Source organism: Calypte anna, chromosome 2 (assembly GCF_003957555.1).
Source record: "Calypte anna isolate BGI_N300 chromosome 2, bCalAnn1_v1.p, whole genome shotgun sequence".
Lineage (NCBI taxonomy): Eukaryota > Metazoa > Chordata > Aves > Apodiformes > Trochilidae > Calypte > Calypte anna.
In genome coordinates, this window is record NC_044245.1 from 82,013,147 (window position 1) to 82,037,281 (window position 24,135).

At 40.6% G+C, this 24,135-nt stretch overlaps 1 protein-coding gene across 2 annotated transcripts in view; it reads right to left on the minus strand.

Annotated features, from left to right (window-relative positions):
* Positions 1 to 3,143: 3,143 nt before the first annotated feature.
* Positions 3,144 to 24,135, minus strand: part of COBL (cordon-bleu WH2 repeat protein) — a 167,405-nt gene continuing 146,413 nt past the window's right edge. For both annotated transcript variants that reach the window (XM_030444992.1, XM_030444991.1), the window contains 5 exons: positions 16,979 to 17,082; positions 13,764 to 15,739; positions 13,039 to 13,158; positions 10,612 to 10,869; positions 3,144 to 4,469 (listed from right to left, as the gene is read on the minus strand). In XM_030444992.1, the coding sequence (XP_030300852.1) occupies positions 4,452 to 4,469; positions 10,612 to 10,869; positions 13,039 to 13,158; positions 13,764 to 15,739; positions 16,979 to 17,082 (2,476 nt within the window). In that variant the 3' untranslated portion in view covers positions 3,144 to 4,451. The remainder of the gene's footprint in view (positions 4,470 to 10,611; positions 10,870 to 13,038; positions 13,159 to 13,763; positions 15,740 to 16,978; positions 17,083 to 24,135) is intronic.

Genomic DNA, 24,135 nt, shown 5'->3' on the forward strand with positions numbered 1-24,135 from the left:
TGAAGTCTCATAAGTCAACCAGCTCATGGAGACAGCCAATATTATTTAAAATTAAGTATCTCATCAGAGCGATTTAATGCTACCTTTATGGTTGAGTACTACTCTGAGCTTATTAAAAAAACAACCAACCAACCCACTAGAAAATAAACACATGTAAAAAACAGAAGAGACTTACACTTTCTATTGGAGACCTGAGACTATATTTCTCTAATTTTCATTATTTAAACATCGATTTATACCTGTACAAGGAATAAAGACACCAAATCCAAATTCTCCATTCTGCTTCCCTGGTGGTACCATTCTTCACCTAATTTTTAACCTCATTTCAACTTCTTACTGCTAAACAGAATATAAAAGACCAGATGAATTTGGCATACATCAGATTTTTTACTCTGGATGAACTGAGTTAAGAGTATGTGTGCAGAAACTAGACTGAGAGACACACTGAGGGACAGGGCAGTTCACTGTCCTTCTTTTAGTGCTTAAAAAAAGAAAACAGATGGCAGATTGCCCAGCTACAGGTGCCACAAAAAGACATGTCAAGGACTAACCTTGGTGGCACATATACCTTGAGACATAGATGCTGTGTCTGCAGTAGCAAATGGTGTGAACCAAACAGAGCAGTTATATAGATCAAAATACGTGGTGCTGAGGACACAGTGTCTTTGTCAAACACATTTCAGGCTCTTTCTCTTATCTTAAGATGAGCTCCACTCTGGTTCCCTGGACTGGATGCCAGTTTGTGCTGGAGAATGCCTCCTGAATTTGTTTCATTCAGCAGGAACACAGTTCCCTAGTCCTGAAGGGTGGTAGAAGATATGATGGGGTGAATATCCTCAGAAGCACTGCCTAATATACACTAAAAAACTGATGCATGTCAAGGCTGCTGAAAGCATTAATAAAAAATTATTAATATGGAGGTCATACAAGTAACTTCACATCATTAAAAATAGGTTTACTTATTTCTTCTTGAAGACTCTGCTAAGACACATAGAAAATGTGGAGGTGGTTGGTGGCAACCAAAATGGCTTCACCAAAGGCAAATGGTGCCTGAAAAATTTGGTGGCCACTTATGATGGGTTCACAGCATTGGCAGACAAAGGAAAAGCAAATGACATCACATACCTGGATTTGCACAATGTGTTCAACATCGGTCCTGCATAACATCCTGGCCTCTAAATTGGAAGGATAAGGATTCGATGCATGGAATACTTGGTGAAGAGGGAATTGGTTGGATGGTTGCACTCAAAGAGTTGCAGTCAGTGGCTCAATGGCTCTTCAAATGGAGACCAGTAACAAGTGGAGTTCCTCAAGGCTTGGTGCTGGGACTGGTGCTGTTTAATATCTTTATCAGTAACGTGGACAGTGGAACTGAATGCTCCTTCACCAAGTTTGCTGTGGACACTAAGCTGTGCGGTGTGGTTGACACACTTAAGGGAAACGGATGTGATCCAGAGGGACCTTGACAGACTCCATGGACAACCTTGTCAGGGTCCACGCGAACCTCAAGAAGCTCAGTGAGGCCAGGTATAAGATCTGAGATGTGTTGAAGCAATCCCAAGCACGGTTACAGGCTGGGTGGAGAACGGATTGAGAACAGTCTTGAGGAGGAGGACTTGGGTGTGTTGGTTGCTAAGATCACTGTGAGTCAGCAGTGTGCTCCTGCATCCCAAAAAGCCAACCAATGGAGGTGATTCTCCCCCTCCAGTCTTCTCTCATGAGACCCCACCTGGAGTACTGTGTCCAGTTCTGGAGCCCCCAACACACAGACATGGAGCTGCTGGAGTGACTCCAGAGGAGGGCCATGAAGATGATCAGAGGGTTAGAGCATCTCTGGAGACAGGCTGAGAAAGTTGGGTTGTTCAGCCTGGAGAAGAGAAGGCTCCAGGGAGACCTTACAGCAGCCTTCCAGTACTTGAAGGGGCCTACAGGAAAGCTAGGGAGGGACTTTTTACAAGGACATGTGGTGACAGGACAAGGGGTAATGGTGTTAGACTGGAAGAGGGTAGATTTAGGTTGGACATTAGTAAAAAAACTCTTTAATGTGAGGGTGGCAACACACTGGCACAGGTTGCTCAGGGAAGTTGTGGATGCCCCATCCCTCAAAGTGTTCAAGGCCAGGTTGGATGGGGCTTTGAACAGCCTGGTCTGGTGGGAGGTGTCCCTGCCCATGGAGAGGGTTTGAAACTGGATGATATATAGGGTCCTTTCCAACCTAAGACATTGCATGATTCTATGATTAGAAGTTCCTGCTACTAGGAATTCAAGAGCACCTGGACGACAATGTAACAACAAACAGATCTCCCATCAAGAGACAGGAATGCACACCCAGTCTAGCTTCCTACTGTAGGTAGATGAACTCCTTAATTTTTAGCTTGTGCTGCGACTGAGCCAGAAGGATATTTCATATTTTTTTTCTTCTGTTATAGTGAATGTGACATCTCATTTTGCCGCTGTTCTTACAGTATTTTACCCATGGGTTTTTGATATTAGTAAGCTCATCCATGAATAACTCTTTTATAAACTCTAGTTGTACGCAGTGCCAACACCCAGCTCCAGAACCTTTGCATCAGAAAGCCTGGAGGAACTTACACTCTCAAAATGCAGTTCTGGATCCGTTATATTGGTATGTTCCCATAAAATTTAATACATTAATGAGGCATTAGTAAGGAGAGACTACAGAGCAGTGGCCTTCAGGCAACACCATGAACAAGAACGTTGAATTCTCTCTTTCAGCAGAGAAGAAAATTGTATTTGTTGCTGATGGGACAATCTACTTATGCTTATGAGTGACTGAATCCGTTTCTGTGACAGCATTTTTAAATTGTTAATATTTTTGACATAAAGCATACTGAGAAGACTTTTAAGGCAAAACAAGGATTACTTATCCTAGGGCATGACAGAGCACCTCAACGGCTTCCCTAAGGAGGAAACACATCGTTATCAGCACTACATTATTATTGCAATGTATGTATCTGACATCTTGATTCTAGTTGGTGATTTCTACCAGGTTCCAGGACTATTAGCTGTGAGACCCTTCCTGGCTAGAGTCATTTTATATTAGACCTGAGATAAAACACATCTCTAGTTCTAATTTCTTTCTATAAATGGGAAACATTTGGCAAAGAGTCTTTCAAGCCATGTCAATTTTTTATTTTGTTTTTATTTGTGGCACTAACAGACATCAATATTTTACATTATATAATATATAGTCACATTAAATGCAGATGGCTAAATATTCTTGTGCTTTCAACATCACATAGCTATACATTTTAAATTTCAGCTCCAGAAAAAAAAATCTGCCACCACTCTGGTCTGTGATTATAAAAATGTCAATGTACAAACCTCCTCTTCTTCATTTCCATTACGATATAGGAATGTGAAAAAAGCATTTTAATTTGTCCCTTTTAAGTTAATCAATTTAAGGAAATATTTTCAAAATATGTACAACAATAACTACCAAAGTAGTTAATATTTGAAAAAGATGATGCTATAAATACCGGTGAGACAACAAACAACAGCCATACAAACTGGAAACACAGGGCCAGCTTATGCATGACCCAAACAAGAGAGGACCAAAGTCCTATTTATCAATACAAACCACCTTCACTTCATTTTGCAGTGCAGGAATGAATTCTAAATCTTGGACCTCTATGCAGCACTCCAAATCCTATTTATAACCCTCACAGACTGTTGCAAATAGAGATCCTGTAAGGTGTCTCAGTATTTTTAAAGTGCCATGAATATTACTAGGGCTCAGTATACCTCTGCCTATTAGCATTCTATACGTCATATCCCATAAGTAACTTTTCAACAGACACTGTCTCACATTCATTATTGATTGCCTGCTTCCTCAGAGCTCCTCCAGAGATATAAAGTTCATCTAATTTTAAAAACCAGTGACTCCAGCATATGACTATTTAAGTCCTTCTTCAGAACGTACCCGAACTTATTTCTTGTGATTGTTTTTTATAGATCTTAATTCTGGTTTCCATCCTCATTGCTTACAGCCCTTTTCCAAATCAAATAAGAAGCAAGTGAATAGTTAGAAACAGTCACATATTTTTAACGAATTGAAATGAGTATTACTTTTCAGATAACTAGCAAAGTCTTTAATTTTGCCCATAAGCACAATTAAGTATTAACACAGGACTGCACAGTGTTTATATTCTTATTAACCTGCCAACAAGAACAGTTTATTGGCAACCTTAGGCATTCAGAGGTAAAACACAATTCCTTGGCACAGAAGCTTTACAGCAGAGCAACATTTTTTCCCCTTAGAACCATTATGCAGGAACACAGAGAAAATTAACTACAACTTATTTTGGCTTGTAGACAAAGAACAAACTAAACTTCTTGATGGTTTTTTTTTTTGCCACTTCAGACCTTGAATGATGATTATGTGTGCATATGGGGTTAGATCTTCCAATTACCTGCTCTTTATACATGATTCAAACAAGCAGAGGGACCTATAACAAAGAAAAGCACATGATCATTCAAGATATTTTTAAACCTCCAACTGTTGACACTGTTAACCAAACATTCTCCTGTGGGCCTGTTTTCAAGCCTGGTCTCCTCATCAGCTCCTTGAGACTACTTAAAGCATATCTGCTTTTTTCTAGCTGTATCAGTTGGGCTAATGAAAGGTGTTATCCTTCCCTAAAAAACCACATCTCATACATCCTTAGGTATTATGGTTGCAATTACATGATTACTGGAACATAAGTGAAGTATTTTTCTATAAACATCCTTCATTTTGTGGAATAAACAGAAACCTAGGCTGCAAGTATGCAATGTCTGACAGCCAAAATTTGTTCAGTATAGGTTAGTTGTCACTGGTCATAAAAATCAATTGATGAGTACTTTGTTCCCTGATTGAATGACAGAAACTCCCAAAGGCTTTGATTCAGGAAAACATTTAAATAAATGTATATCTTCCTTCCCAGTCCCCAGGTCATCTAAGCACATGCTTAATTTTAAATTGGTATACCTAGAGTGCTCTTCCAAAATCAAAGTTACTGAGCTTTGATTTGACCCTAAGGTCACCACAAAAGTTAAAGAAGAAAAACATATTTGATCAAGTCTAAACTTTCCATTTTGGCCTTAGTATCCACAGCAGAAGCTTTACTCTTGAGGGAAAGAAATAGGTCAAGGTACAAATTAATAGCAAGAGGAGGAGTTCAAATTAAATTTTATCTTTCAATTCAAACGGCGTAAGAGCATGCAAATGACTGCCTCTCACAGAGCATGGGAACTGGAATCACTTTATAGGCTCATTTGACTACCTGTACATCAAGCTCAGCCAACCTTTTAGTGGGGCCTCCTGCCCCATTTCCAGCAGATCAATGCCATCATCAGCTGTGGCTCTTACTATGTAATCTCTGTCACTGCACCCACAGAAACTGATGGTAAGAAACAGTATTTCTTAATTCACAATTATATTTCTCTGATTATGTGAGCAGAACAGTCCACTGCTTGACATAAAGGCATGGAACCAGGACATGATTTGGAGAAGACACTCAACGTGCCATAATTCAGGTCAATGCATTTCGTGCTGGCAAACAACTTCAAATTATCCAAGTGTAAGCCACGGATTCATAGCAGTAATTACCTTACCTGCTTCCTTTGACTGCCAACAGAATGGCACACTGCAGTTATCCAGAGTTCATGTGACTAAATACCAATGCCCAACACTGACACGAACACTTGTGGATATTGTAATGAAGCCAAATCAATATTTTAAAATTGTGGCAAGTAAACAGAAAAGGCTGCTGTGGATACAGCTCCAATCTTTATCATAAAACCTGTGAAATCTGTAGAATCTCCATTAAAATACCATCAAAACGTGGTCTAAGAGACCATTTTGCCATAAGCAAAAGCCTGTTCATCAGATGCACAACTTGCCTTCCCCATCTTGTGCAGACACATCCCCCTGCAACATTTCTACCAAATCTCTTGGTAGAACTCTACTTAAGATGAGTAGATGGCATATAAGCAAAGGCTTATATAAGTTATAACCTTTAAAACTTACATAAGTTTTAACCAACTCTTTGTTGGGTAAGATTTTCAGTCCCGCATGGGCTTGTGCTGCAACTATACCTACAGCCAGACATCTAACAGGTTATTTGCATGTGTAGTTACAGTTTTTTCCACAGACAGTCATCGTAAATCCCGAGGAAGTTACATAGGCACAAAAATACACCTGCAATGATATACAGGTATTTCATATGTCTAGCAAGGCAATTTTACATTTTCTGAGGCTGAATAAAAAGTCTAAAAACTAACCATGAAGATCTTAAGTATGTGAAACCATGATTAAAGTTGCTTCATCCATTTAAGGGAAACACTACTTCATTTTTAACACCAGAAGCTTAAACGGTATAGCTCTATGGTCTGATTTTTGATCACCAGAATTAATTAAAATTTGGTCTCAGATCAGTTGTTTATTTCCTACATCAACTTTGTACATGATGCAGACTGCACAGCTGGGAAGCACACTCATCTCTAGTGAGACAAGTTCATTTCTCAAGACAATTCAACACCAAAGGCACCAGGTCAGCCATCCTGGTTGGTGTTTTTACTTAATGTCAGATCCCTGACTTGCTGTTATCTCTGGATGTTTTAAACACCTGCCAGACCATTCTGCAAACTAAAGAAAAAGGGTATTTCCTGTACACTGTCAGGTCTTTTCCAGTTTGGTATATTCATCCCTTTCCAATAACACGTCTGCATCACTGTTTCCTTTGGGTAGGACCTGCAGCCTAACCACTTTCAGGTTTCTGTACTGCACTGGGGATAATCCATTTTACTGAGCAGGCCCAATTGGGCTTGGCACCCACAAGAATTTTCCTTCAAGAGCCTGTGAACAGCAAGCGTGCAATAAAACAGAAGCCTTTTCTTCAAAACAAAGTATGATTTATTTACCAAAACAGGCACAGAACTCCAAGAAACGGATTTAAGAGGGAGACCTGGGTGCCTGCTGTCTTTCCTATACTTGGCATTTCCCTCAAGCACCTATTTTTGCTCTGGTTTGTTTTGGGTAACCCAATTACAGCCTGTATGGTGCAGACCCTGATTCTCAAGCAAGGCAGGGTCAGCCTGCAGCAATTTCTTTCCTCCCTTCCTGCACAGTGGATCTTTTAACCTTAAAGTTCATGACTCCAGCAACAGCTGTGTAATCGGTGGTGGAGTGGAGGAGTTGCCTTTTCACAGATATTAATAGAGCTGAAATATTTGTTGGGATGCTCCTTATCTAGGCAATTCATTGCTTTTTATACTTGGTTCCCCTGACAGTTCCGTTTGATCTACTTCCATTGCAAACAACTCACAAATAAGCACAAATGGAGTCATACATAACTAAGCAATGCAGATTCTTTCCAGTTCTCCACAATATTAGCTAAATAAATGACTTCATCATCAGAAGCCCTTGTTCTAGCAAACTTTGAGAAAACAATGGAAGAGAAACAGATGCTATTTCAGAACCGAATTACCTACTCTGCTGCTTTGTTGCAACAAAAATCAGGTAGAAAGCCAAGCCAAAAATGACTCTATGCTCTCACCTCCAAATCAAGGCATCACAGATCTTTGACAGAGGATGCAAAACATAAAAAACCTTATTTCTGCCCTGGCACAAAACCACCTGCCAGCCGCTGTCCACCAAAAACTCAGCATTCCTTGGAGACATGTTCTTCAGCTGTAAAGGAAGAAATCCCTGACATGCAGCTATCATATTCTCCTTTAACAATTCAACTTTTGCTCTCACAAGTTGTCCAGCTGCAGGGAAGGATTAGTATTTGGCTCTCATTTAATGCAGCAAACTAGGAGAGATGTTAATATGCCCTGGATAGAAACTACTTGAGAAATCTGGCAACATTTTTCTTTTATCAGTGATCTCAGATGTCAGTGATATGATGTCTTTGGTATATACAAGACTTAGTTTGCATACCCCATATCATGAAGGACAGCACAATAATAAAATCATACTCTGCCTCAGAGCAAACACTGCTTTCTTTATATTCATAAAAGACCTATACATAAGAAATGTATTCTTTTGTCCTTTCAGTGTCAAAACTACCAAAATTTACTCTGTCTTGAGAATGAAAGAAGGGCAGAATACATCAGTGTATTAAATTTTCTTTACTGGTCTGCACTGCCTATAAAAATATTTTGAAATAAATCCCCAAGGTGATGATAAAGACTTGCTTTAATGAGTAGAGATATGGTTCTCCTCAGACTTCTTCAAGAGTATTGTAGTTGGAACAACAAAGAATTTGGAAAGATCTAGAAAAAAATGCATGAAATATTTTTGAATGTCCAAATCTCCTTTTTCTGTAATTTGCTGAAATGGGAAGTAAAGGCCTGATCTGGAGCATTATTTCTTCATAACTGGTAGCCTTAGAATCAAAGAATATCTCTAATTGGAAGGGTCCCCTTAGGATCATCAAGTCCAACTCCCTGCTCCTTGCAGGACAACCTAAAACTCAACCATATAACTAAGAACATTGTCCAGACCCTCCTTGAACTCTGACAGGCTTTGTTCTGTGTCCACTTCCATTGGGAGCCTGTTCTAGTGACCAAACACCCCCTCAGTGAAGAACCTTCTCCTAATGTCCAATCTGAACTACACCCAATGCAATGTCATTCCATTTCCTCATGTCCTACCACTGCTCACCAGTGATCAGCACCTCCCCTTCCACTGCCAGCCTTAAGAAAGGTACAGATTGCACTGAGGTCACCCTTCAGCCTTCACTTCTCCGAACAAAGCCAGTGACCTCAGCCACTCCTCACACTACTATGTGTAATAGAATTTTTTGCCTGCAAAATAACTGCACATCCAGATTGCTGTTTGCATGCTGATGTAAAGTCCCCTGAAACACTAATTTATTTTCTGCACTCGCTGCATGATTCTGTGGAATTTCTGGTTTATCAAAACCATGATTTTTTTGGCTACTTTTTAATGTTAAAATTTGATTGTACTTTAAAAATTATTTTAAGGAGGACAAGTAAGGAAGGTTAAAGCCTATTTACACATCTATGGTTGACATCAGCAAAACCATGTGTTGGGAAAACTACATCTGCTTTTGTATGTTCTCTAAAGTCCTTGGATCAAAGTCTGTTCTTGGATACTGCAGTGTAATACTGGGATGACTCCACCAAGGCCACTTGATCTGAGTCTCTTTATCAAGGAGGTGAAAACAACCCCATGCAATGCTACAGGCTTGGGGAAGAGTGGCTGGAAAGCTACCCAGAGGAAAAGGATCTGGGGGTGTTTATTGACACCAGGGGCTGAACGTGAGCCAGCAGTGTGCCCAGGTGGCCAAGAAGGCCAATGGTATCCTTGGCCTGCATCAGAAATAGTGTGGCCAGCAGGACCAGGGAGGTGACTGTTCCTCTGTACTCAGCACTGGTGAGGCTGTACCTCAAATCCCGTGTTCAGTTCTGGGCTCCTCACTGCAGAAAGGCACCGAGGTGCTGGAGCATGTCCAGAGATGAGCAATGAAGCTGGTGGAGAGTCTAGAGAACAAGTTTTGTAGGAAGCATCTGAGGGAACTGTTTAGACTGGAGTAAGGGGGGTGAGGGAAAACCTTATCACTCTCTACAGCTACCTGTAAGGAGACTGTAGCAAGGTGGAGGCTGGTCTCTTCTCCCTAGTAATAAGCAACATGACAAGAAATAATGTCCTCAAGTTGTGCCAGGGAAGGTTTAGGTTGGATATTAGAAGAAAATTCTTCGCTGAAAGGGTTATCAAACACTGGAACAGACTACCCAGGGTAGTGGTTGCATCACCTTCAGGGGGAGGTGTTTGAAAGATGTGTAGATGTGGTGATTAGGGACATGGTTTAATGGCAGCCTTGGCAGTGCTGGGTTAACATTTGGACTAGTGACCAAACACACCCTCAGTGAAGGTCTTAAAGGTCTTTTCCAACCTAAACAATTACATGATTCTATGGTTCTAAGAAATGCAGTGTAACTCCAGGTTAGGAAGAGTAAGTAAGCTTACTCCAAAGACAACCCCTGGGCACCCAAGCACTTAGCTGCCTGGGAGCTGACTGACCCATAGCTGACTGTAGCATTGAAATATGAATCATTCAATTATAAAAAGTTCAAACGTTAAACCGATCCCACAATATTAGTGATGACTCTCAGCATGTGTGACCAAGGTCTAAGTGCTGGGAATCAAGATCTAGGACACACTAATGAAACTAGGAGAGAATGCTTATCTCTAAATTTGCTTCAGGTTCTCACATCTAATCTTTCTTACATTCACCTTGAAGACATCTAGTATTATCTCAGATTCACAAGAATGAAAAGGGCATTAAAATGCCTTCTGAAGTGGTATTCATGGTCTTCAAGCTCTTTAAAAAAAATAAAAATATTGGCTATAGGGTTGCATACATGCAGAGGCATGTTATAGTCTTAATAGTTTGTTTTAATAGCAGTCAGAAGGTTTGAAATACACTCCTGATCTTTGGTTTGGTTAGAGAAAACAGTGTTATGTACCTTCTTCTGATGGAAGGAAGAAACGTGTGGCTAGAACAACTTATAAATGGCACTAGAAGCTCATCAAGCCTACAGTGTTTCATCCATGATAAAAAACAAAAGTATATTTACCTTTTTTAACTTTGCTGCTCCAGCACCAGAGCGAATGGCCTCCATTAGGGCTTGCCTTGCATCAGCAGGGTTACCTGTGGCTGTGGCAAAGGATCTGGGAGCTGCTGCTGAAAGCTGAGTAGAAGGTGGTGGTGGTGGTGGTGGCTGGGCAGGGGCAGGTGGGATACAAAGCTGCACTTCCTGAGGGTCTTCAGCCTTCTGCAAGGACAGTTCTGCATTCCTAAAACTCTGCAACTCGTCAGAGGCCAGTGAGGAGACCTGCTCATGATGCAGTTGAAAGGAGGTAATTAATACAAAGCATGACTAAACTGATTATTTGACGTTTGATGCACTTTCTAATAGCCTGATTTCACTTTTCTTGAATGATGTCAAAGACATAGAACTTTTGTTTGCTCACAGGGTTAAACATCTGTTACTACTCATTCACATCACTCAGCCTGGCCGATTACCATCAAGGATTTGGCCTTGACGCTCTCTCAGAAACTCAATTTATATTTACTGTGAGCTCCAGCATCTTGGCACATAAGGTAAGAGAGAGATTTGGACTTGGTATTCATTTGGAAACAACCACAAGGGTTTTGGAATCAGGAAGATACATTAAGGTTGCAGAAGCCACCCAGGAGTCTTGTTACTTTTTGCAGTCTGGGCTGCACAGACATAATCTCAGATGACAAGGAGGCTCTTCTAGATCTGAGCTCCCAGACTTCATTGAAAAAAATGCTGTTAAATCTAAAGTTTCCAGTTATGCTAAAAAAAAAAAAACCCACCCCAAACAGCCAAACGAAAAAAAAACCCAAACAAGCAAACAAACACAAAAAACCCCCCAGAGAGAACTATGTGAAAGTGATGAAAACAAAACCAATTGATTGCCCTTCCAAGAATGTTTCTGAGGAATTTCTGAAATGAAAATTTCTTCATGAATTACCAGCTTGGAAAGTCATACTTTAAATGAATGCAGGGGGAGGAGGCAAATTTTCACACCACGCCAGCTTTTCCATCAACTGCCTCAACAAACATTTTTGCCGTTAAGAATTTTACTAGTAATGACCATGATAAATTTTTAGTAATTACAATGATTTGGCAGCTATTAGTAAATTCAGTATCACATGCCAAGTGGGAGGTTTTCAAGCAGATGCATTAGCAGTCCTTTCTCAGAGAAACTGAGGTACAAGACTTCTCTAATGAAAAATGAAAGGATTAATCTCCCATCAAATAATCCACATTCAGAGCATTCCTATATTCTGTTTGTTCACTGTACACACACACACACACACACAATATATGGGAATAATGTTATATCAGATAAAACATGAACATTTGAGATAACATGAAAGGGAAAGCCATTTAATCACAGAACATCTATATCTTGCCCTGTACATGTACAAACATGGTGCTTTAACTAGCACAGGTGACATGGTGTGAAAAAGTAGCATACGGTTTCTAGGCAACTTCCTTTAAAATGATGGCAAAAGCTTCTCTGCTAGAGGAAAGTATTCCAAAAAATCTCTGTGATAATACACCACCACTTCATTTATCAGAACCTCTCCTACACAAGTTTACATTTATTCCAAATCAATGAAGAATAAGGTCAAGTACGTGTAAAGACTGCTACTGCCTTGCATGTCCTGCTCTCAGGCTCAGAGGATGCTGTACCCTACCTGCAGCAAGGGCAGTAAGATATTTGAGGGACACAGCAATTCCCTAACACAGGCAAGAGATTCCTTCTATTTAGTCTCAGCTATCTGGATGTCTTCTAATGGCCTGAGTCATTGCATGGGGGAAATGGGAACCTCCTTGCCAAATAAATATCCCTGGCAGAATTAATGACCTGGGTGAAAACTAAGGCTAGAACAATGCAAGTTTTGCCTACTGGGAATAGATGCTTTAATGATTAGGTAAATCCTTTAGACAGAAGAAATCATCCCACTGTGCTGAAAGCTGATGTTCCACCAACAACAATTACTTGCATACAACTTGGATGCACCAGCTCATGCTAACAGATAAGCAGCATGCATGAAGAAGCCCTTTTGGGTAACTGGGATTAGATGAATACCATAGTAATGCAAATATATTGATCTAACTGCATACTCCTAAAGTACAAAAACTCCCTCTAACCTAAATGTGAAAATTATGAATATATGATGTTTACTATGCACAGTCCCTGGAATTAATTTGGATTTTTATGTGCTTTTCTCTCAGCTAAAAACATGCCATTTGACAAAAGCGTTATGTTTTATCGGAGAGGACAGGATCAGACCCACCATGCTATCTGCATAAGTTAGATCTCGTCTTGTGTCATATTCGTGTTCCCCCTCAACATTTCTCTTTACAGCACAGTGTTTAGGCTGTGGCATATCTGGATTTATTGAAAACACACAGTAGGAACAAATGGCACTTAAAACATCACTTACCATCTTGATTTCTTACCTTTTTCAGCTTTGAGATGCCACTGTGGCCTCTGATGGCTGCTAGTAGGGCTGAGCGCTCATTCTCTGGCTCAGCATATGAGGGCTTCTTGTGGCTGCCATTTAGTGCACTGTCTGAAACCTAGAATATGAAAAGAATAAACCTTGCATTGCTATTAGATATTTACTTAGAGACAGTTTGGAAGCACTATTCAAGCTGCGCCAGAATGCAAGCTACAGAGACTAACTGGTCTGTCTTCTTTTACAAACTTTGCTCACACCGAATGATGAGGGTATGTGTAGATGGTAATGCTATGCCTACAGATGGATTCTCATATCCTCTGAGCATGAAGTCAGTGGCAAACCAGTTTCAACTACAAATACAAAATGCAGCTTTCTTTCATGGCAGGTATTTACAAGTTTTCTCCATGCTGTGTGCTCCTGTTTTTACTTAACACACTGAAACGCAGGTTCGGCTCTTAGGCTAACCTCAATTATGCTCTCCTTTATGCTATATCTCTGCCATCTCTGCCTCTTCTAACTAGTGCAGCAGCAACTGTGTTGCATAATAAGCAGGATGTGCAGAATAAGCAGTGGCTTGGTCTGTATTTTGCCATTATAAATTTTTCAAATGCCTTGTGTACTCCAGCTCACCAGCAACTGTACCAGTTATAAAATCTCTGGTGTCTGACAGGATGAATACAGGGCTCCACATTCTGAACAGGCTGAAAAAAGCTTCCACGTTACCTTTCTGAGTTTCTCCTTTCCCCCTGCTGTTTGAATGGCTTCCATTAGGGCACTGTGCAGTGATGTGTCTTTTGGAATTGGTTTTTGGACAACAGGTTTGAACTTCTTCTTTGGTCCAAAGATATTGGTCTGCACGTTAATATCCAGTTCGCTGATAGCATTAATATCTGAATCATCAGGTTTCTCCTCCTGTTCTGACTCTGCATTTGCTGCTGCACCATTTAGCTCTGGTGAAGCCTTAAGTGGACTAACTTGTACACCATTAGCAGGAGGCCATTTAGCGACTCGCAAAGATGAGCCAAAAGAGGATGGGACTCCTTGGAGGTCAGGAGACCTGAGAGATGATGCTGAATTAGTATGGGTCAAAGTCTCACATTTCTGGTCAAACAGCATCTTTTTCTCTGCTATACTTTGCTTGCTGTTTAAACCTTGATCATCTTCTGCACTGTTGTTATCCTTTGAAGAAGATTTAGTAAGTGGGACACTGGCATTCTTTTTATAGAAGCTCACAGGAGTTGCTTGATTTGGTGCTCTGATGTTAACTGCTTTGCTTTCCATGCCAGAATTTTCACCAGGGGTAAACCTCTGGGATGCTTTTTGACTGCAAGAAAAAATACTTGAAAGTGTTTCTTTTGTTTCTGATGATTCTGTTTCCACAGGGCTGTATTTGGCCACGATAATGCATCTTTTTGGTGAAACTTCTCCTTCAGGTTTAACCTCTCCTGCCCCTTGCTTTTTTTCCTCTTTCTCATGGTATTCCATAGATTCAGACTTAAAGGTAGTAGCATTGATATGTCTTGCAATGGCAGAAGCTACATACTGACTTGAAGTTCTCCTATGTGGCTTTAGAAATGGAAGCTCCAGCTTGTCCTTATTAATGACTGGGGCCACTGATGGTGTTACCTGAGACTGTGTAAATGGAAGAGGTGGTTTGGTCCTTTCATTCTCAGGCTGGGTACTAACAGCTTGTGGTGTTACAGGTTTTGAAGCTGCAAGACAGACAGGTTTGTGCTCATGTTTTATAGCAAAGGGCTTAGAGTTTGTGGTGACTGCTGACTTTTTAGGAAGATGCTCAGCAGAGTCATCACTTTGCCTTTCCATAGAACTTGACCTCCAGAATGCCTTCACTTTCCCAAGATGGATTTCCTCACTTTCATCTGCAGAGGTACCTGGTATGTGCTTACTGAAACCAGTGCTTGGGCCTATAAGGTTGCCCAGTTCATCTATCTTAATGGCACCAGTGGAGAGTGAAACTCCTCTATTGAAATGTTTTATTTCAGGTTTGGGAGGGACAACTTTAAAGGTTGTCAAACCCATTTTAGGTTCATAGTTTGTTCCTGAATTCTGGGCACGATGACACCATATGGGTGTTGAAGGGACTTCTTCCACTTCAATTTTTTTTGTTGGTGGCCATTTGATTTCTAATTCTGATTTACTTTTTTTCAGGGATCTTTCCCTGTTACTGTATTCATTAAATGAATTTATCCTCTCTTTTGCTGTACTGACTTCAGCTGTGACTTTGGAGCGAGACGGAGTCATCTTAGGTTTTTGGGGGGTTTCAAGCCTTAAGTTCTTTTCATTTCTTTTCTCAAAGGAGGATGTGAGAGATTCAAACATATCTCTCCTCTGTTCCACAGGTAAGTGACTGAACTCATTTTCAGATGGTTGCTGGTATATTAGGTCCTTGGATATGCATACAGCTCCACCATCTGTGTGTTCCTTATCAAAGGAACCTGCATTGTTGTTTTTATTTGTGAAGTTTCTTGTATTAGCAGAGTCATCTGAGATATTCTGTGAAACTCTTGTCTCTGTGTCTTGACTTCCGGCCAAGTCAGAGGTGCTAACTTCTGGAACATCATCTATGACTGTTACTGGAACAGAAATGGTAACATCTTGGGCAGCCTCAGCTTTTCTTGCATGTGGCCTCAATGTTTCATTGATGTACTTAGTATCAGAGTTATTTATACCATCCACTGCTGCAAAATACACATAGAACATTACATTTAGGCATACTCAGGCAATATAACTTCAAATTACACAAAGAGCCACTACATGCTTAAGTGGATCAGCTATTTCAGTTATGCTAAAACCAACAGGAATATATTTATGCTTGTATTACAAAAAAAAGAGAGATCTGTGTCCTTTTTATTGTCTGGTTGCTGATTAGGATCAGCCAAATATTCCTGCAGTCGTCCTGCTTCAGCCAGTGGGGAACGTACAAATGCAGCTGAAAGCAGAATTTAATCTATTGTTCATACCTTATCTTTGACTAACTTCTCTCAGTGATAAACATTTTACCACATGACTCCAAAGGAGAAACATTTCTGAGAAACAGCAAGTAACTCCAAATTATGTTTCCCAGACCTGGTTAGTAATAACAGCCCAGCTGAAGGATTTCCTTGAGCAAGCAAACAAGGAAACAGGACTTGTATTTTCTCTCAGTTCTTCTCACCCTTCATTACCAGTGACTCCAGAAGCTTCATTGTGCAAGAAGCTTAACTCTCCTCTCAAATTTGCTGGTATAAATCAGGGGTTACAACACAGAAGCTAAGAAATTGCAGTGTTAGAGAACTCACAGAAATGAAATAATAATCCAGTCCACTGCAGATGTAGCGAAATAAAGATGGGATGGTTTAAGGAAGTATACAACATAATTTGGTGACAAACCATTAGTATAGAAATATTTTATTCACAGTAGGAAAAAGAGAAGCACCATATAATATTTGATATCTTCCCAGTTTCTTTCAGTGTTTTTAGATTTTTAAACACAGCTGCTAACTCAGAGGAGGCATTGGGTACAAAAATGTCCCCCCTTTCTCCACTTCATAATGATAAAATACAGGAGACATTGTTCATTAAACATGGACCTAAATTTGCAACTGATTTAGATTCACTGAAGTCAATGAAGTTATATCAGATTTGGCCCGTGAAGTGTGTTCATAAACTGCTGTTCATCTCTTCCGGTATCAGACATCGAAATACAATGACAATCTGATAAGCAGTTTGGAAAACATTCGGTGTGAGTCTCTAAAGAGTGGCTGTCTCAGAAGCAAAGGGAGAGCAGCCACTTTGGGCTGACCACATTCTGCCTTCGACCCGAGTTTTTCTCTGTGATCTTAGTGAGAAATGTGCAGGTGTCTCAGAGTAGAGTTTCACTCTGCATTTTTGGGCTGCAACTCTCTCTTTTGTACTACAGAGTTAACACACTTCCCCACCTTCTAAATCTTCATCCAGCCCAGCCAAAGTCTGCTGGAGTTGTGCAGCAATGAATACATCCTCATTCTCGTGCTTAGCTGAAGCCATTTCTTCATCTCTCCTGCTAAACAAAAGAGGAGAAAAAGGTTGACTCCCTCTTTTTTCACTTTGCACTGTTGCTCTGAAGTACGCTATCATTTCAGCTTTCATCCCACTGGGGTTCTGAAATTCATTCCCCAAAATATGAGAAACACGCAGCCTTGGAGACAGACACTACCACACTGACACATTCACATCCAGGAAGGGTCTCTCTGGTGCCTGAGCGTACTCGGTGTGCTGGCAATCAAAAGATTAGGATTAATAAAGCCTGTCACAAAGAAGTGGTCTGGCTTCACTGTGAAGTACACATTTCAGCTGAGCTGCAGAAAAGCAGAGGTTTTGAATATCCATATAATTTTAAAGCAGACCGCTAGCCACCCTGTGCACACACTGTGCCAATGTATCTGCACCTTAATTAAATAAAAATTGCATGGCAATGAAAAGTAAATACAGCTAAGTACTGTTAGCCAATCACTCTGCATCCTGAGGGGAGGGAGGGGAGGAGGAAAGAGAAATTAATCCCTTGAGAGCTGTTTCTAATGAAGCATATCAAGGAGCCTGATTTTGCCAGAAAATAGCTCCATGGTTTCTGATGAAGTTGTACAATGATCTAAAGCAAGTTTGAAATCAGAATGAGTGCCAAGTGTTGGCTTATTGAAAGAAAAAAAAAAATAGAAGAAGACGAAACTAAGAAAACTCCAAACAAAAAATAACTAAAATAAAATAAAAAAAACCACACGTAGCAACCTGTTACACAACAGACCTTCTGTTTCTTGGGAAGAAAAATCTTGACCAGCAGAGATTTTCTATACAAATCATTGAAGCTAAGGTCTCACATTAGGCAATTATTTTTTTCAATCTACCTGTTCCTCATCTGAATTTACGACTCTCTTGTCTGTGACACTGTATCTAAGTTTTGCCCTTGTGCTTAGCCTATTGAAAAAGTAATTTTCCATTCTAGCCACACCTAAGCTAACTGGTCAGATGAAGCAGATTTTCCCTTTTCAGGATGAGAGCATTAATATAACAGTTAAGAGATATTACCTAGAGGTAATAAGTCATGGAAGTTTGCTGACTCTGATTTAAATTATGTCTAAAAGCGTAGCTTCCTTTTTTGCCGTTTTATGGTATGATTTTTAACTTGCTCATAATAGGAGCAACTGGAAGCATATGTTGAAGCATCAGGTATTTTATTTTACATTAAAAAACTTTGTTTACTTTGCGTGCATCTTTCCTTTCTTTATGTCTTCAGTAAAAGTCCTGGAAGTCAGTTCTTCTACGTGCACCTACAGTCTTGCACTTAAGAGTTCACATATATGGAAATCAATGAAAACAGCAAAACACACCTGCAAGGAAGCCTTACATAACTCTTTTCAGCAACACATCCTTTTCCTGAAAAGGGATGAATTCAAGGTGGCAAAGCTACACATGTGCCTAGGAGCTTTCTCAAACTGGACTCTAAGACTAAAATCTGTACTGATTGTTTAAACACAGAGGAAAAGACACAGAGCTCTGTGACTGCAATACAATTTCTTCCAACATTCCCCACTGCCCTGAGCTTTGACAGGCCCTGAATATTCCCAGAAGCCAAAGTGCACTGATGATGCTCAGGACCAGCACCCACACTACAAGACTCATGGTAAAGCTGTGTTTTCCTCCTTATGGATTAAATGTGGAACAAATCAGTCACAGTCTCCAGGAGAGGCAAATGAGGATGTAAGACTGCAATCCTATCATATCCTGAAGTGCACAGGCACATATAAATCAATGAGACCACTCATCTGAGCAGCCTGACAGAAAGATTTAAGCTTACTGCAGCAATTGGATAGAATCCTGGCAAGTGAAAAGCTCAACTTGAAGGTGGGAAAAAGAATGAATCAACTGAATTTTATATTGCTTTTGCAGTGGAAAGTTTTCCAGAATTAATAAAAAATACTTGCTGTCCTCTGAGTGCATTTTAAACCAGTGTATTTGACAGCTCAGAGCACTTTTGATGCAAGAATCACTCAAGCTGCACTGGCAAGCAACAGGACTATCCAAAATGGAAGGCAAAGATTGCTTTCTTCTTCACAAAGCTGGTCTTGCAGGATCATTTTTCACAGCTGGAAGCAAATTACTGACACACAGAGACTCTTCTTCTAAGGTACTGTAAAGATGTTTCCAATGTGTAAACCTGTGATATATCAGAATAAGACCTAATTTCATGCCAGCTCATCACCTTTTTGGTACCTGATCATATCTTTCTGTCTGACTGCTCTACAATAAAAGCTGAAAGAATAGAATCGTAGAATGGGTTGGGCTGGAAGGGACATTAAAATCATCTAGTTCCAACCCCCCTGCCATTGACAGGGACACATCCCAAGAGACCAGGTTACTCATAGCCCCCTCCAACCTGGCCTTGAACACTTCCTGGATGGGGTGGGCAACCACAGCTTCCCTGGGTAACCTGTTCAGCAAATTTGCACTCAATCCCACTGTCCACATTGCTGACAAAAATATTAAACAGCACTGGTCCCATTACTGATCCCTGAGGAATGGCACTCATCACTGGTCTACATCTGAACACTGAGCTGCTGACCACAACTTTTTGAGTGTGGCCATCCAGCAAATGCCTTATCCAACAAGTGGCTCACTACACGCCTTTCCAATTTAGAGACCAGGATGTCGTGTGGGACAGTGTCAAACGCTTTGCACAAGTCCCACCAGATGATGTCAGTTGCTTTTCCTTTGTCCACCAGTACTGTGACCCTATTGTAATAAGCCACCAAATTTTTCAGGCACATTTTGCCTTTGGTGAAGCCAAGCTGGTTGCCATCAGTAACATCATGAGGACATCATGAATCACATCATCAGCCTTCATGAGGATCTGCTCAACATCTTGCCTGACACAAAGGTGAGACTGACTGACCTGTAGATCCCTGGGTATTTCTCTTTTTTTCCTTTTGGAAAATGGGGCTTATGTTTCCTCTTTTCCAGTCAGTGTGAGCTTTACTAGATTGCCATAACTTTTCAAATATGATGGAAAGTAGCTTTGCAACTTCATTCACCAGTTTCCTCAGGATCTTGTTAGGCAACATGGATTTTTGCATTTTTAGGCTCTTTAGATGGTCTCAAACCTGCTCTTCTCCTACAGTGGGTGGATCTGGCTTCTTACAGCCCCTGCCTTTTTCTTCTGCAATCTGGTTGGCATGGGCAGAGCGCTTGTGGTGAAGAATGAGGTGAAAAAGTTTTTGAGTACCTCAGCCTTCTCCATCTCCTGTGTAATTCCTGTTTCCTTCTAGTCTTGGCCCACATTGCCCTCAATATTCCTTTTATTACTGATGTACCTGTAGAAGCTTTTCTTCTTATTCTTGATGTCTCTGGCCAGATTTAATTCTATCTAGACTTTAGCTTTCCTAACCTGATCCCGGGCTGCTTGGGCAACTTCTCTGAACTCCTCCCAGGCTACCTGTCCTTGCTTCTGCCTTCTGCACATTTCCTTTTTACATCTATGTTTGTCCAGCAGCTTCTTGTTCATCCATGTATGCTTCCTGGCATTCTTGTCTGCCTTCCTCTTTGTCGGGACACATTTCTCCTGGGCTTGGAGGAGGTGATCCGTGAATACTGACCAACTTTCATTGGCTCCTCTCTCCTCCAGGGCTTTATCCTATAGTACCCTACCAAACAGATCCCTGAAGAGGTCAAAGTCTGCTCTACTGAAGTCCAAGGTAGTGAGCTTGCTGTGCACTCTCTTTGTTGCCCTGAAGATCCTGAATTCCATCAATCTGTGGACACTGCAGCAAAAGCTGCCCTTAAGCTTCATGTTGTCCAATGGCCAGTCCTTGTTTCTGAGAACAAGGTCCAGCACAGCACCTTTTCTTGTTGGTTTCTCTACCACTTGGAGATGGAAATTGCTGTCAATGCACTCCAGGAATCTCCTGGATTGCTGGTGTCTTGCTGTGCTGTCCCTCCAACAGATGTCAGGGTGGGTGAAATCTCCCAGGAGGACCAGGGCTTATCAATGCGAAGCTGCTCCTACCTGTCAATAGAGGGGCTCCTCAACTTGTTCTTCCTGGTCAGGTGCCTGTACCAGATCCCCAATATGGGATCAGCTGTCCCTGCCCTCCCTTTAACCCTGACCCATAAGCTCTTGCTCAGCTCCTCATCCATCCCCAGGCAGAATTCCAAGGTCTCAATCTGGTCATTGATGTAAAGGATGACACCCCACTCCTCTTCTTCCCTGCTTGTCCTTCTTAGAGCTTGTACCTATCCATTCCCACACTCCAGTTGTAGGAGAAGTTCCACCACATCCCAGTGATGCCAGTAACACTGTAGCCCTGCAGGCATGCACATGTCTGTAACTTCTGCTGTTTGTTCCCCATGCTATGTATCAATTACTAAAGTTGTCCATGCTGGATTTCCTCAGGAAATAATGGAAACTTAAAAGCTTGAGAACCCTATATGGTAATTTGTCAAGGAAAACATATCTGGGACTGGAACAGGGATTCCTTGGCTCCAGACACTCAATGTGGTTCCTTTGCACTACTCAGCTCTTTTCTCATGTCCATCAATGGGAATCTTTCAGTGACTCTTATAGCAAAATTATCTTCTCCATGATGGACCCAACAGTCAGCAGGTCTTTTTTATTATCCTCTGTGTGCTTATGCAGAGACTGTATATAATTTGCCTCTCAATCTCTGCTTCAATCTCCTTATCTAGACAACTGGGTTTTTCTAAAGGAAAGAGAACAATACAGTGGAAATGAAAGAATTCTTATTTGCTTTTACAGAGGGATCTTCAGAAAAAGGAGAATTATTCTATTATGCTTCCAGATGCTTAAAAGATCTATTGTTAATTCATCTGCAAACTCATCGACCTACAAAGCAAGCCAGAAGGTACAGATTAATCACAGAGATCTTCTTAAAATTCGTACCATCAGGAATTTAAAATGTGACACAGTTTGTGAGGCATAAGTCTTGTAGCTTCCAGTAGCTCACAGGATTTATGAAAATGCCTAAGGCGACTCTTTCTCACAATAGTTTTGGTAAAGGAAAACAAAAGGGCTTCTTATTATTTCTCATAGCCTTCTTCTCCCCTAGCCCTATGCACTTTTCTTTTGTTGACAGCTCTGTTTTGGTCAAAATCCAAGAAAAACATTACTTATTCTGATACCATGTTTTACATTCTCATTCTGGATAAACATTGGTAATGGTATTTTCTCAAACACACTTTTTTTTTTTTTTTTTTAAACTTAGAGAAGAACTTGATAACCTTTACGCTGCCTTTCTGGCAAAATGTGAGGCACTGAAAATCCAGCACCAGTGAACATTTAGCCTAAGCTCAAAATGGCAAATGTGCACGACTGCTGGAAGCCTGTGCACTTATTACTTATGTAGATTAGTAGAGATCTGTTCAGAAGCACAGAGCAGAGCAAAGTGACTACTAAACTGCAGCTTTTAGCATTCCACCAAGCTCAGGCTACAACACATAATCACTCCTCAGCAGTCATTTGCACAGTTGGAGACAAAATGAAACTTAAAGCAGCATTTCATCAAATTAGTGCCATGGGAAATGGATATTTATGAGAAAGTTTACATTCTAAGAGAGAAAACTTTCTGATAAACCTAGATGGAAATGCTGCATTGAAAAGAAACCCAAAGTAGTGGTAGGCCAATGGATTTTGTAATGACAGAAGCTGCCATTTTGCTGTAGTTTGAAGTAGCTTTATCCGGGAGTCTGCAAATGCTAAAACTGACCCAAGTGTCCTTGAGCACTTCTCGGGAGTTCTGTTGAATTTATGGTACTAGAGCTAGAAAACACAAGTTCCACCTTAACTGTTCGAATATAACACAGATCTATGCAAACTCCAGAGAAGGGACTGAGGAATAGATTCGTTTATCCAAACTTGGGCACTTGAAACACTGTAGGATATTCCAGACATCTGTCTGGAGCTGGAAGACATACTATAAAATGTGTGGGAGACCCACGTCCTGCTGGAGAGGCAGCAGGCAAGAAGAAACAGCAGTAGATTAATTAGGTTAATTGAATGTGAACTGAATTGAATGTGATCCGAAAGCCTCACTCATGCTACATACACAGTTCTTGTAAATTTGTTCCTAGCTGGGGAGGGAAGATAGAGCCATTGTAATTAACAGTTAAATGCAGACAGGCACACTGCAGGGAAGTAGTGACTGCTTTGAGGCAGCTCAATGGACATGGAGGGCATTCAGCTTCTCACATATATTTTAAATAATTAACAGAGACTGACCAATGTGGAAAGCTGATGTTACGGTTACTCCTGACTGGACTTTGAAGTATCCTCTCCCAGGTCTGATAATCTTTTCAGTTCTGGTACTGGGGAATTACTTCAACCCTAAGAGTGTATCCAAATTTACCTTCTTCAAAATTAATCCACAATATTCTCTTAGGTAAATGTTGGAAAGAGAAATAATTCTACCTCGGGTATATACTGTGGTGGGTATTAAAGAGGAGACTGACGATGAACAATTTTAAGTTGTAGAAAATATGGCTGAAAAAACATCCTTTTTGAATACAACTTTCTAGTCAAACCAGGTCAGAAAAATGACACTAGGTGACATTTAGTTATTTGTTTTTATGACTGACACAGGGAAGTACTCAAAAGTGGAGGTAACTGTTTTCCAAATTACCCAATAGTTTACATAATCCTAGGGACCATATTTTCATTTCTTATGTTTTGAAGACTACATGACTTCTTCCTATTTCCTTTTGAGGAATAAATACTACAGTTGCAAGGGAGCAGCTACTGTGAGTGGTGGACTTGCTGATCACCTAAACTGTAACACGAGCGATGAGATTCTTCTTTTCTGCCTCTTCCTGTGAACTTCAGCAGAGTTTCAATGTTCAAATTACCAAAGCCTGTTAAAATGCCAAATTGTACAGGCACTGAATAACTAACTTTGGGTAGGCTAGATAACAAAGTTATCAATTGTCTTTGATGCAAGATTTCCATGGCGGGCAACCAGGAGCAGGGAAAAGCCCCATGGTCATATTCTGTTTAATAACAGATGATCTTACTTTTTTTGTTCTTCAGTGAGTGACAGAAGAGAAGTCACACACA